Here is a 15,101-nt window from a genome sequence, read left to right as displayed (position 1 = left end):
GGAGAAGGAAATGGAAGCAGGTAACAAGCAAGAGGAAATGATGGAGCCCCATATGACCTGAATTATGACTTTGTTGATTGTGCCCAATTTTTTGTCATTAGTTCTTATTAATTATAACAACTTTTATACTTGATTTTATTATATATAATATAATTATAGGATAATTACATTTTTTTTCTGAAATTTGGTGTAATTATACACAAAATATATTATGATTTAAAAAAAATTACATCTAGCATCTATGAAGTTTGTTTTCGTTTAATAAACAGACCCCCTAGTTAAAATTAATCAAATTTGTTGATATTAACCAAAAAAGATTTTAAATGAAATTCATATTTACCCCCAATTGACTTATTACTAATTTATTGTGTGTCAAACAATTTATTTTTTCTGACAAAACTACCCTTATACATCTTTCTATGCATGACGCTAGTACATGTAAGGAGATACACTTACATCTTATAAGAATAGTTTGGTCAGAAAAATTTGTTTGACTTACAATAAGTCAATATAAGTTAGTCAAGAGTAAACATGATTCTTTATTCAATTTTTTTATTAATATCTATAAATTTAAACAAAAACTTACTGATCTATTTAATTATTATACGAAAATAAACATTAAAAATATTAAATATAATTTCTTAATTATAAAAAAAATCCGAAGAAAACTGTGGGGACCCAGACCCAAACCCAATAGAGATTGGAATAGTTTAAATAGAGGCATGCAGATAGTTACAAATATATGTGTAGAGAGAGAGAGAGAGAGGGAGTGGTGGGAAGTGGGATTGTGTTGGAGAAATCGTCGGAGCACCCGTGCCTCCTCGGAAACCATTACTATTTCAATTTATATATAATAATATTCTAATAATTAATAAATATATGATTTGAATTAATTCCTTGGTTGCACAGCCTTAAATGCAAGTCAATGTTTTGTCGCCATGCTCGTGCCTGCCTGCCTTAATTACATTTACACCCTCTTTTTATTACTTAATTAATAAAAGTGCCCAAGATAAAAGGATTTCCCTCTTTTTATTCATATTAATTATTCTACCCTGGATGCATCTAATTGTTATAATTAATAATTTTAATGGATTTTAAAATTCTTAATTATATTTCATACTTATTATATGATGGGATTTTTTCCACACATTTAGCCCCACAGTCCAACTTCCATGCAAAATAGACGATAAAATCACGTTTCTTGAACATGATTAATATTTTTTGATAAAACGGGCGTATTGATATCAAATGTATCATGTGAAACAAAAAATGTTGGTGGTATAATAGGATTCTAAAATATTGACATATTTGGTATAATAGGGGACTTGAAATGCAATTTTGTCCGAGCATACAAAAAAGGGTGTTTAGGGTTGATATGGATGAAGAATGAAGAAGGTGGGTATTTCTATAAATGGAAAATAATACTTGAAAACGTGTAATTAGCTATAAGTCGCCATCTCCAGAAATAGGGTTTGATTTGCATGTGTGTGAATGGTGAAAGAAACGCTAAATACAAACCAGTTTGTTTGTTTGTTTACAGCAAAATCAAAGCCCTGGGAATCCTCATTTTCTTTCATCTCATTGGTTTTGATGCATATATATACATGTTGATTTGATGATGATGAAGACTCATATAATTAAGCAGGTGAGGGGTGGGGGTGGGGGGGTAAACAGCATGTTGGGATTCCAACCCTTTTTTTGACTTGGACCACCCTTGAAAATTTCACCTCCCACCACCACTCTTCTTTCTTCTATACATATATATATATATATGTATCTCTTTCACACACACACATGTGTGTGTATGTGTGAGACATGCTCATGCATGGCCTATATATATAGTAGTAGCACGCAGATTTGCTTTTTGTTAATTAAAAAGAGATTTTGTATCTATATATATATATCAACTCATGTTCTTTTTCTTATACTATTCAATCAATGATATATATATATATATATACAGACGAAAGAAAACAAAGTCCGATTCTTCAACTTGTAAAATCATCACATGAAAACATATATATCGTAATTCGAAACAACAACTCTTGTTCTTGAAACTGTAAAAATACATACATACTTACACGTATATATATACGTACATGTATTAATATCTTAATTATCTCATGTAGAAATTAATGTATAGTGTTGATTGCAGAGCCAAGCCACCCCCTGGCCTAAGTTGATTCTTGCTTCACATTTGTATCTGTGTATTCATTTATTAATTCTATATGTATTGAATTAAAAAATTAAAATAAAATATATGTGATGTTGAGACCAATATCTAAAACCTAGTAGTTACAAGATGGTCACTGACAACCTAATAATGTATGGACAGATTAATAATTATTCTAATGGGATGGATCCAAACATGCAACCTCACCCACATACATTTATATATGGACTTATGGATCCCTTTCATCATATGATTAACTCTATGTATGTACGTTAAATGATGAGAAAGCCAACAATTTTGATATAATTTTTTGTCTAAAATTATGGTATAAGATGTAAGAGTAGAACACAGTCGTCCAAACCCGACAATCTATTAAGTGAAATAGAATGCAAAGAGTTTGAGGTTCCATTAATTTAGACAATGAACCCAAAATGTCTGAGAATACATACAGACAGACATACATGAGGTTTTCAGATGGAATTACCCCATTTATTCTTAGAAGCTCCCAAGAATATTTCAGATGTCTGTACAGACACTGTCAACCCTCCTCAGAATTACATATCATGCATCCATAACTTTTGAAGTCTTGGAATAGCGCGCCCTCGCCTTTCCAGAAACTCCTAACCACTTCTTCACAAGCTCAAATACATTCTCATCCTTTAACAGTCCCCGGTGACTTGCACCAACTCCTACTCTTTCTACTGCATCAAATTTATCCGCCTGCACAACGTGCAATCAAGATCGTGCCCGGTCAACATGAAATTGCTTCTTCTTAAAAAATATATATATGTGTGTGTGTGTGTGTGAAGGATTGTTCACAGAGAATTCGGTATGTAGGCACTACGCTCATCTATGCAATGTCGTTAAAACTGACCAGCAATGTGTTTTCACTTAATATAAAAATGCACTGATTATGTTCATAGTCTGAAGATTTACATGTAGTGTTAAAAGACCTCGATTTTACCTAAAAAAGTGTTGCACATTGCATATTTCGTCTGAATATTTGTATCATAAACCATGACTGCTGGGGATTTTGGATATGATGTACCATGCGATGGTCCCTATATAATGTATTGTTGTCAAAATTGTAAAAGTAGCAACCAGAGCAGAAGGCATTGTACCATTGCTGATTCGGAGGGGACAGTTCCATCACCATCTACATAGGAGTACTCTGGCTGAACAAATAACAAAGTCTCACATAAGTAGTTTTACAGGAAAAATATGTCGTCATGAAGCTGAACATATGCAGGACTGTAATTGGTTAAAAGAAATGAATACTATAGGAATCACTGTTGTTGCATAAAGATGGATTCTGCAAAATAAAACTTAATCTCAATGCATCTGCGAACCACCAAAATAAGATATATTTGTATGTGTGCATGCATGTATTGGATGCTTTACTTGTGCAACCAGATAGTATGAGAAATACACGGATCGCTTACCGTTGTATGACATATCTCAGATAGCTGGTCGATGGGAGAAGATTCTGAACCGTAGCTGCAAGAGGGAGAGACAATGTAAACATATCTAGGTCCAACAAAGCTTTCCCAATGTAGAGATCAAGTGAAAGATGTGATATTGAGTTACCTACCAAACGTCAAAAGGTGTGTCGAAAGATGTTCCGTATATGTTGTAGAAAGAAATACCCTTGGGAATCTGAGTTTCATCGAGAACTTCCCGGGTACCAGCAGCCCATTTAAGAATCGCCAAGTTGAAAGGGAGAGCCACTGTTTTTCCGTCATACTTTAGCTACAAAATGAGAAGAAATAGAAATGTTAATAACATAATCCTCAAGGATCAATAATTGAAACAATTGCGGAACCACCCAAGAGATATAGCTAAACTAAAAGTAGCTCCCGGTTATGTAAAGGAAAAATATATTACTGTTTATCTCTTAATTCAGAATGAATCCGCAACTACTGAATCTATAGAAGGCGCAGGACACTGCCTTTTTGATGCCATCGACCCGGCTCTTCTTTGTTCGATGCATATAATTGAAGCAATATAATCACATAGGAATTAAATAAATAGAAGAAACAATTGAAAAATCACACAAGGACCCCGTCAATGAGAATATAGCCAAAAGCGGCAACAGTCAAGCAGACTCATCCAAAAAGGTCTGACTCGTTGGATCCAAACTTAAGTTTCTCATTTATTTTGTCTGCTGACATTTTTATAAACATAAAGGAATATATGCACATGTCAAGGAACAGGATGATCAGTAGGAAAAAAACAAGACCGACGAAGTTTAATATAAGCATTAAACTATATAACTCGAATAATGGAGGAAATACTTGATTCCTCATCAATTTCAAGCTACGTTACTCAACTAGCTACTAATAAGAATAAAAACTAAGTACCTCATTGTTTTTTAATGCTTCTTCAAAAAGAGTCACACATTCGTGACGGCCATAGGATTCCAATACAACAGAAGTTTCTCCTTCCTTAGAGTGCTTTCGCCATACTTGAATCTCTGGTTGCTTCTTCCAATTGAAATTCGGGTTTGGCAACATTTCGTAAACAGATGGGCACTCAACCAGCTAAACACATAACAACAAGGTCAAGTTGAATGACAAGAGAAAGAAGGAACTAAAACTATATCAAGAAACAATACTAAACTAAGATAATCCAGTGAAGAACTAAATGTGATAATTTAGAAATCATGGGTGGAATTCCTTATCTTTACATGAGCTCACTCTTTTTTGCACCTTCTTCAATAGTTAGAGTATAATTGACATACTAACTTATGTATTGGCATATCTTGCTTTTTTGGCCTACCTCAACATGATACTAGCAAATTTTTTCTGCATCCCACATTACAGAAAACTATATCGGATGAAAGGGAGAAAATTAATAGAAAAGAAGAGGAAAAGATCCTCAAGTACCAGATTGGAAACTTATGAAGGCCCATCGTAAAAAATACAGGCACACAATTTAACTGTCATATTTACAAACAACACTTTCTTGAGCAAGGAAGATTACCAATTGATGCATTGACCATCTTGATACAAAAAAGTAGCTTTCAAAACCCTCAACAAACTGCATTCCAGTGAGTATAGAGTCGTTGATGCATCCTGGGGCACCTGTTCAAAGTAAATTAGTATCTCTGTGTAAGTTCAGTGTTTCACCAGCAGAAGTAAAGAGGAGACCTAACAGAATTCCAAAGCTAGAAGATCAGTCTGAGGAAAATATCCAATTAAGTCACATGAGGATAATGAGTGAACTCAAGATTTACATGGTCAAAACCATCTTCATAGCTGATGAAGAAGAAATTTCGACATTTTTTGCCATGAAATAGCATTAAAAATATAGTAGAACTACAACCCAGAACCTGTTATGAAGGAGACCCACCTTAGTCCACCTATAACTGTAATGTAACTGATATGGGATGCTTGAAGAAATATACTTCTCATTATCAGTTAGAATGTTGTAGTAGTATTAGGGTATTGTGCATGTATATGTCTGATGTGTTGGTGATGACGATACATGGAAGACCCCTATCTGGTGGCTTTGCGATCCATCACAGAAACTCAGAAAGATAGCATGTTCAAAAAATTATACCTTTCCAAATCAGTGTGTGACAAACTGATACAGAACAAGATGCAAAGAGTACCTTGGAAGGGAGTGGCAATGGTGATCCACTTATTTACATACTTGGAAAAGATCTGCATTTTGAAGGTTAATTCACCATTAAGCCTCCACATAAGCCATTAATAAAAGTATCAATTTGTTTAAGAAAATCAGAAAAATTATTACATGGCAAGAGGAAGCAGAGAGTTCATTTAACTGATGGAAGATCAGAAAGAAATATAATGCAGCAGAAGTTCAAGAAAAGAGTTAAACATACATCACCATATAGAGATATAAAACACGACACTAGCAATCCACCCATTGAGTGCGAAATTATGTTAACTTTCCTTCCTCCTGAAGCTTTATATGCAGTCTCCAGTCTTTCTTTTAGGCCATTCATCAACTGACCAATTCTGCAACCATAGAATAAATAAGTGAAACTCCTCCTAATAGATTTGATTAAAGAAAAAGTAGCAAGCTTAATATTAGACGCACTGACTGAAAAATAAAACATATCATAGTAGGAAATAAACCAGGTAACCTAACTACCTATTGCTTTGCCGAAAATCGTAACCATATCCGAACAATGTTGTTCCTTTCTTATACCCACATCCAACAAGCATGTCAATCATATCATGAAAATGGTACACATCGGTCAAATGTAGACACTTTACAAACTGGAATGTCAAGAAAGATAACATAAGAAATTGTTCTGTAAGAGAAGGGAAAAGAGACAAAGATGCTACCAGAATGCAGCAAAACTCGGAACATCATATTAACTAGAGATAGTACATTAAAATAATTTCCAGCATAGAACATTCAATCAGATTCCAAAACAAAAATGAATGAACACAGAGAAATAGTTTCATACAGAAACTAACAATTTTATGAGTAAATTGTTTGCCAGAGAATTGACTCTAAGAATTTTGGAGAGCAATCACTTGTAAGGTACTTGGCACCACAGAAGACAACTGCTAAAGTAGAAAATGCATCTTCTTCACTAATCAGGAACTATGGAATTCCTTGCTATTGGCAGCACATTTGAAGACAGTTCCATGCAAACCTTTATATTTAAAGAATTCACTTCTACAATCTATTATCAGGACTGACCTCAGATATCTTGCACCGAGACAATGTTTACATTCGAGGAAATAAATGAGTTTACATCCCTCTCTTTTATATAAAATTAAAATCCAAACAGCCGTAATCACCATGCACATTGATGAATCCATCCAAGTAAAATAATTTTGTTATTCGTTTTTATCTCGTCTCGCTAAACAACTTTCTTGCCACTAATAACTTTTACAGTTGCTAGCTTGGAGAAGAGACCGTAGGCAAAGGCAGCTAAAGTCAGCCAAGTAGTCTAGTTAGACATTAGAGGGCACACAAGCAAAACCGATTCGATCAAGTATCACAAAACAAACCTGAAAGAACTTGCCAAATTTGTTCGACCCAAGAAATGAAGTTGGTGTTGATCACAAAATACTATTAACCTTGTTATCCTGGTAAGCTGGCGTGCTGTCAATTGTCATTTCTACAAAACCGTGCAAGAAATCACACAAATTTCCGGGCTTAAAGAGCTGTCTTCTTTTTTCATTTTATGCTTTCTCTGGTCTGAGAAACGATTTCGGTGCCAGCCAGTTGAAACAAACAGAACAAATTCAATCTTCAACCAAGCATCATACTTTAACCATCCAGAATCAAACCCCACTTATAAAAGAGAAAATAAAAAATAATTCATCAAAAAACGAAAAAGATGGCAGCAAAATTGTGATGGCGCGGACATGAAGCAACTAGAAATGTAGAAAAGCAAAATAACCACACCAAAAACTAAAAACAAAAGCTTACTATCGAAGGGTCCAAAATATCAATGGCATAAAGCCCATAATCATCTTGAGGCACAACTATCTCAGCACTGTCGTCCAATGGCTCCGTATACCCTGCAAAGTTTACAGAAACAACAGCAACAACATCAGCAGAGTTAAATAGAGCCCAATAAAGATAGCACATTTAAAAGAAAAACCCAGAAACAAGAACCTGTTTCAGGATTGTAAATAGACCAAATCTTCTTCTTGAACTCCAAATCAGCCAACAAAATCCGGACCCACACCCGGGTTTGGAACCCGAATTTCTTCCTCTTGGAATGGAGGATTGAACCACCGATACCCGACACAAGCAGAACTGGGTCGCGGTCGGCAATGTCTGCTGAATCGGAGCTTGGAGCTCCATAGCAACAACAGCAGTGGTCTCGGAGCATCATCACCACGAGGGCCCGGGAAAATGACCCGAATGGGTAGGGTGTTGGGGTTACGTTGAGTGTACAGTTGAGGGTAGTTGGAGTTGTGTTTGGAGGTGGAAGATCACTTTATAGAACGGAATTGGATTTTGCTAGAAAATTGCATAGGTGGCACTTATCCAATTCTTGAAAATATATTTTATGAAAAATAGGATAAATTACAATTCTAATTATATAAACCCTTTTGTTTAAAAAAATATAAATATTAATATTTTTTAAAATTAATAATAATCTAATAAATACTATGCCAGCACATCTATTAATTTTAAAAAATTATTTATAAAAATTTTTAAATAATCAAAAATATTATAATTATGATAAATTTAAGAAAGTCCATCGTAATTCACTCTTAAAAATAAAAGAATTGTTTCGATATTTTATTTTATTAACTTGAAGTTAGGTCAACTAATAGAAATATTCGATGAATGAATTTAAGATTTTCAATGAAAATATTTATCCTATTCGGTAGTATTAAATTGCGTGTTGTATTTGTATTGAATTTCATCTTTTTCAACTCTGAATTCTTGTATTAAACGCAAAAAAAAATAAGATGCGTGAATATATTTATTTAAAATTAACAATATTAATATTTAATTTATGGATTTAAGGTATAATAATAATAAAATATAATGCATAATAAAAGGGGAGGTTGAGGTTGCATTTATTATACTACTAGTGTTTTAATCGGTAATGATCATTATTTAATTTGCAATTCCAAAACTCAAATCAAAATACTTGTTTAAGATGGAAAGAGAAAGAGCAGCTATTCTCTCAACCTCTTATTATTTAATTTTTTTTATTTATTCTCATATCTTATGACTATAAAATTATAGAATTGTACCTTATCAATGTGTAAAGTGCTATTAAATAGATGTTGTTTACTTTAATACTAATTATTAATTATATTTAGTTTAAGATGTGCAGTGGGTCGAGTTAAAAAATAACAGCTCAAGTTCAAAAAGCAATAGTGGACTAATTCTGGCCCAAACTTTTTCAACTGATCTGTGTCAATCCTCGATCAACCCAGCCCATGGTACACCTTCAAGTATAGTTATTTGATAATTGATATATAATTTTTATAATTATCGTAATAGTTAAATATAAATAATTGCAATTAATTTACTCAAAAATAATAATTCATCGTTTAAAAAAAAAAAATCTTTCTCATTCACTACTCCTGAAAATATTCAAGATATTATCACATCATAACATACAAAAATCAAGAAAAGTAAATTAGTACAATTCTTGAAACTCTTTATGTCAAAGGACAAAGAAATACGTGTGATTCTTGAATTGATAGGGAACTTTCTTGACAACAGAAAACACGTAGCCCCATTTCTCTTCCTTCCTCTATTTACATCGCTTTCCACTGTTCTGTACTACAAATTGTTCGTTTGAGAAAATAAAACTTCTGCATGGAAGCTCAAACTAAGAGAGAGACAGATTAAATAGTGTCAAGTTTTTAAATCCATAGGATCACTCCCGCCATTTTGCACAAACTCATCTTTGCAGAAATCACAAACACCGTTAAGATTTAGTTTGACCTTCAATGAAGCATCCATCCTGTTTTCCAGCCAACGCAATCTCCTCTCTAAACCCAATACTGCAATATGCATGACCCTGGGTTCAACTTGGGCAGCCTTAGCACAAGCTCGAAGCAAGATATAGTAATCAGCGTGAACTGCATAAATATACACGTCTTTCCGTCTCCTAGCATAATGGAGATAGTCTTTCCTCTTCACCTTAATCCTTGGTGGAATATAGCAGAACTTGTTTTCTTCCATGTCCAACTTCAATTGCCTTATTGCCTTATCTTTGGGGGACTCTTCTGGAGATTGAGTGCAACTTGCTGAATTTTGATCAATACTCCTTGTTTTCTCAACTTCATCTGGTCTACTTTGATGGGCATCTCCTTGATGATCTGATGTCCCAGAACCCTGAAACCTGAGGATGTCAAAAGTCGTAGATAGACTGTCGTTTTAAAGCTTTTAAATTGCATGAGGAACTGTCCTGCTGATTCGGTATTTTGTAAAGCTGATAATTCACCACAAAAAGAATTAAAGCAAACGCAAAAGTATACCCAAGGCAACCAAAAGATTAAGACTAAAGCCATCTAGAATTAAAGGGAAGATAAAAGATAGCCTACTATTATGAGAGTTCCTGACAGTCCAATATGGAAATGGTTATCCATAAATGCATATGTTTGTGTTTGTGAGTGAATGTGGATCTTGAAAATGATGACAAAATTCTTGTAACTGTAGATAGTAAGTTCACATCCTCCACAAGGACTTATGAGACATGAAGTTATTCTAGATCCATAGATATGCATGTGGCTCCAAATATGATCATAAGTCCAAATTCTACCCATATTGCTTGTTGGTTGTCTACGAGAAGAGTACATGCAGTACTTTTACATTTCTATGTGAATGATGAAGGTAGTTCTCCCTCATGTTTGTATTTAGATGCAAGCACAAATCAGGTGTGATTACGAGCAGGCGGGCGGCCATGCATGCATATCCATAGAGACAGACAGACAGAGACGTACGTATGTTTCTTTTAGCATGCATTTTGCTGTCTTTCAGGACCCTTTACAATTTCACCAAATTACCTTGTGCTTCTGATAAAAGTCCCAGAACTCCTCCAATAACTTCTCTTCTTCAAGATCCTCATATGACGGCCATAAACCAGAAAAGACTACATCCTTGCAATACTGGAGGTATGACGGCAAATCAGAGGAATATGCTGTTAAAGAAAGCCAAAAAGCTAGCTGAGTTTTTTCACTACTACACAAAGAAACTAAAAACAAAAACATTTTATTATAATTCATTGTCACTCTCAATTGTAATAAACAATTACCATGTACATCATTGAGTTCATTATATTTTTCTTCTAGAATCTGTAGAAGCTCCACAACACTCAATTTAGAATCCGCGACTTCTGATTTAGCACCAGAAGACTGTGAATTGTTGGAAGATGAGTCTTCATCTGCTTTCTCCATCGTATTTATAAAGCTTTGAGATTCAGTTTCTGTATTCTTAACTTGAGATAATGAACAACTCGAATTAGACAGACTAAATTCCCACATTCCATAACCATTTATGTCAAAAAGAATCCTTATTGCCACAATCAGTATCGACATCACACATACACGAGTAGGAATCCTAAACTCATTAGCTGACAGATATAATTCTGAAGGCATAGACCATTCACATACTCGACATGCCTGAGGAAGTATTTCTCTCACAGGAAGAGACAACTGCCTACAATAGCGGAAAGCAATTGCATAGAAGTTAACTGGAGGCAACTCCAAACCGATTTTCTGAGCAATATCAGCTGCCATCGCCTCCAACTTTTGTGAAGAAATGGCTTGGATAGGTCTGAACATACGACTGGCACGGATTGGACATGCCTCAGAATGAGACCCAAGCTGCTTCTCAATTTCACCAAAAGCAGCAAAATAAGGAAGCTTTCCTTCAAGAGTCCACTTCAACATGTCCAGTGGGGTAACTCCCTCCCTAGCCACATGGCAAACAAGGAAGGAGATAGCTAAAGAACAAGATATTGGTATCTTGCTTCTGAGAGATCTATACCAGACATATACCACACGCTTCCCATGAATATTAACTGGTTCTGAACGAAATTTAGCACTAGGCTTAAATTCTTCTGTTTCCCCTGGAAAGATAGGAGAATGATTTCAAATACATTTCAAGTTTATGCTGAATGCAAATGTTAATGAGAAAAGCAATCATGAAAATTGTCATTGTTGCATGTTTGTCCTCTATGTGACTAATCTCATGTTTTTAGCAACAATATGGATCACAAGGTACTTTTGAGCTCATTTAACCAATGCAAGAAAATATAATATCAGAGCCGCTTGCACTTATAAACAAAAAAGATTGAGCCCCACCTTGTGTCTGAGCCTCGGAATCATTTACAGCCTGATCTGCCCATTCGTCAGCCATAATCCTAGTGGAAGCCAAAAACCTTAACCATAGAGTCCCAACAAGCCCAATAATTAAAGGGCTCACATTAAACTTCTCTACCAAAGCCTGGCATTGCAATTGGATCATAACCTGTAGCCCTGTCAAGTATCTTGACCTAATCTCAGAATAATAGTCTTCGTAGCTAAAATTCTTTTGGGATGAACCAAAATCACTAGGCCCACTAGGCCCAACTCCATCACCCATACCGTCATCTTCCATATCATCCACCAAAATATCAGGATGGTCCAAATATTGAGATGTGGTGAGTTTTACCTGAGAGATAGGTTCTGCAGCAATGGCATTGGCAGGACGAACTCGGTTGCAATTGGCAGAGTAATGACTGAAAAACTGCTCCTCATCAACTCCAGTATCAAAGATATCATCTGCTTGTGAGTTGCAGTAACCACAGTAAAAGAAGCCATCATCAGATCTGGTAAAGCCAACACTGCTACCACAAACTTGGCATATCCGCTCTACTCTCCCCACCATTGTACCTATTCAAATGTATGGGAACCATATGAATTGTTTTATAAAGGTACTTAACTTTGCACTTAATTCATCAGATATTGAATGAAAAGGCAAGGACAGATAAAGACTAATTTGATACTATATTAGTGAGGATTTAAAATGTTCTCCCAAAAGCTCTAAACCATTTCAATTTGGTGGCAAATACAATCTTTGCATACTGATTAGGGAAAAAATCCTAATTCTAGATTAGTAAAATGAAAGAATGATTAAGAAAATAAAGAAACATAGAGCCTAGCAAAGCAGGGTGATTGCACTGAACCAATGAATTAAGCGCCAGCCTCCAAGTGAAAACTCAATATTTCCTAAATTTAATACCATATGATTAAAAAACGAAAAATATTCAAGGCAATTTTCAAAGTACAGTTAGAAAATGTCAGACTACATATGTAATCCAATGCCAATTCAAAGAACATTCATAAGCAAGAAGTCAAAGAACGAATTAAGTCATTGAGTCACACCAACATCCAGAGTAAAATAGAAAATGTTACCCTAACATGTACAGATATAGAGATCTATTTCTGAGGATCTCACATAATCCTAATATTAGTGCTACACAAGATAAACTTCATAAAATAAAAAAATTAAAATAAAAATTGGCATAATGCCCTAACCTATAGCTTAATGCAGAAATGATGGATCAAATGCTACAATAGAGAAATTTAGTTCATTTTATGTTCTTTTGTCTCTTGAAGATATTTCCAGCGATCAGCTACACAAAGACATTGCTTAGTCAATTCTTTAGCCATGGTAGTTGATATGTACAGTCTGTGCCAGGGTGCCATATGGAAAGCAGGCAAAACCTTGTCGCACTTCTGTCTCGAACCTTGAGTTGCATGGTGTGCATTGTGGAGAACAGGATTCGGAACAACTTTTCTATGTTTCGATACTCTTGTCCGTACCACATGTGAGTGCTAACACCTGATGGGATCTAAGATAACCCATTCCATATTCTACACATAGATCCATCTTTATGTATTAGTGTCAAAACTATTTTCCTTCAAGCAATATGTACTCGTTCAGGGAGATAATTCACTCTTAGCACTCTTGAGCAAATAAACTCTAACTAATTTGTGAAAATCTCCGACAAGGGCCCATTAAATTGAGCAACACTCCAGAATTTTTCAGCTTTCTTGTTAGTTGTTTGCTCAGAACACAAGATTTCCGTCAAACTCAGGGTTTGCAATAACTTAACAATCTGTCTGTACGAACACTTACAGTCAAAAATCGGAACACACTTTTCATCAATTCAATTCCCATGACCAGTTCCTGACCTACTGACAAAGTTAACTGGGAATCATCAATCATGTAGAGTCTCACCATGAAAATGGGTAGTATCAATAACTACATTAACTCAGTTTACCTTCAAACTAAATGAACTGCATTACAATTCTACCAATTGTCTACTGGTCTTTTGTTTTTGTTCCATGTCAGCAACTAAATTTAGAGCCAAATCCCTGCTTTGCTTCTAATGGAGTCATCAAAATGCATTAATGAATATCTCACCAAGTTCCCACTTCGTATATCTTTTTTTCAACTAATGTACATTCACTTCACATGCAAATATCAGAACCCAAAGCCTCAAAAGGAAGACTGAAACGAATACTAGAGTACCTTATACAGCAAGAGAAGAAGCGACCACTAAGATTTAGCCACAATTGCAAAACACCTTTCGGACACCTTTCAGGGATGAATGGGGTAATCAAGATTTAAGTAGACCCGTGTATTGAGAGTTCTTTTCCAAATGAAATTTGAACTGCGGTTGAGCGTAAGTGGAGGGTCGTCAAAGCTGCACGAGCATGAAAGGCAAGAGAAAGGATCAACAGAAGTAAGAACAGCCAGAGACAATATCTGACATCCGTTTCATCAGGGTTTTCAGCCGTCGGCTTACCAGAAAAAAACCCCTCAACAGCTTGGAAGAAGTGACAAATTAACAGGGCAAGACTAGTTGACAGAAGCAATCAACAGAAACATACGTGAAGTTATCAGCGGCGCGGCGGTTCCACCTGCTGCGTCAGGCCACAGCGCCGGTGAGGTCCTCTTCTCCCCTCTTTTCTTCTCTTCCGTTCCCTCCTCTTCTTGTACAAATTGGGATTGGGCTGCCCCAATTATCTCAACATCTGGGCTTTTCCTGAATCCCTTTTCTCTTTGGATTTGAATTTTTAAGTTTCAGATTGCTAAAAAGTTATTTGAAATTTTTATATAAATTTAAATTCAAAACAAATTCAAATCCATTTATGTACATTTTAATCAGAACTACATTATATTTCATTGAATATTATCAATTTTTATTTATTTCATATACTAGATCATTTAAAATCTTTTCTCCAAATTTTTCCTACAAATACCAGTGTAACCTTTAAAATTTTTGTTTATAAAATTTGTTGATTACAATCTTTTATTATTGAACTACTTTATTTCAATATTTCAAAAAAAAGTAGTTCATGGCATAAAGTCTAATCTCGGAATTTACTAATTAATGAACTAACAGAAATACTTCAAAATTATTTAATTTGAAAAATATAAATTAATGTGCATAAAAATATACTAGCTT

At 34.8% G+C, this 15,101-nt stretch overlaps 2 protein-coding genes across 2 annotated transcripts; both read right to left on the bottom strand.

Moving 5' to 3' along the window:
* Positions 1-2,550: 2,550 nt before the first annotated feature.
* LOC105161221 (phospholipase A(1) LCAT3) lies at positions 2,551-8,104 on the bottom strand. Its single transcript, XM_011078842.3, has 11 exons — positions 7,781-8,104; positions 7,592-7,683; positions 6,293-6,420; positions 6,021-6,156; positions 5,787-5,838; positions 5,156-5,256; positions 4,534-4,713; positions 3,765-3,922; positions 3,616-3,670; positions 3,295-3,348; positions 2,551-2,893 (listed from the first exon to the last, which is right to left on the bottom strand). Exons 1-11 carry the CDS (start codon positions 8,001-8,003, stop codon positions 2,735-2,737), a joined length of 1,338 nt encoding a protein of 445 aa, XP_011077144.1. The 5' UTR covers positions 8,004-8,104; the 3' UTR covers positions 2,551-2,734.
* Positions 8,105-9,223: 1,119 nt separating this feature from the next.
* LOC105161220 (TATA box-binding protein-associated factor RNA polymerase I subunit B) lies at positions 9,224-14,690 on the bottom strand. The gene is given in 7 exon segments (XM_088880156.1): positions 9,224-10,007; positions 10,009-10,073; positions 10,648-10,781; positions 10,896-11,711; positions 11,947-12,516; positions 14,162-14,336; positions 14,524-14,690. Coding segments are annotated over 5 exon segments (2,094 nt in total). The 5' UTR covers positions 12,512-12,516; positions 14,162-14,336; positions 14,524-14,690; the 3' UTR covers positions 9,224-9,493.
* Between the last annotated feature and the right edge of the window lie 411 nt (positions 14,691-15,101).

Source organism: Sesamum indicum, linkage group LG4 (assembly GCF_026168435.1).
Source record: "Sesamum indicum cultivar Baizhima isolate 11 linkage group LG4, ASM2616843v1, whole genome shotgun sequence".
Taxonomy (NCBI): Eukaryota; Viridiplantae; Streptophyta; class Magnoliopsida; order Lamiales; family Pedaliaceae; genus Sesamum; species Sesamum indicum.
This window is presented reverse-complemented; position numbering and strand designations above follow the sequence as displayed.

Bases quoted from the DNA above. Each gene is read 5' to 3' on its own strand.
- LOC105161221 (XM_011078842.3), bottom strand. From the start codon at position 8,003: ATGATGCTCCGAGACCACTGCTGTTGTTGCTATGGAGCTCCAAGCTCC. The intron at 7,684-7,780 runs GTTCTTGTTTCT...TAAACTTTGCAG, and splicing joins TATTTACAATCCTGAAACAG to GGTATACGGAGCCATTGGAC. The intron at 6,157-6,292 runs GTAGTTAGGTTA...CTATGGTTGCAG, and splicing joins GATTTTCGGCAAAGCAATAG to AATTGGTCAGTTGATGAATG.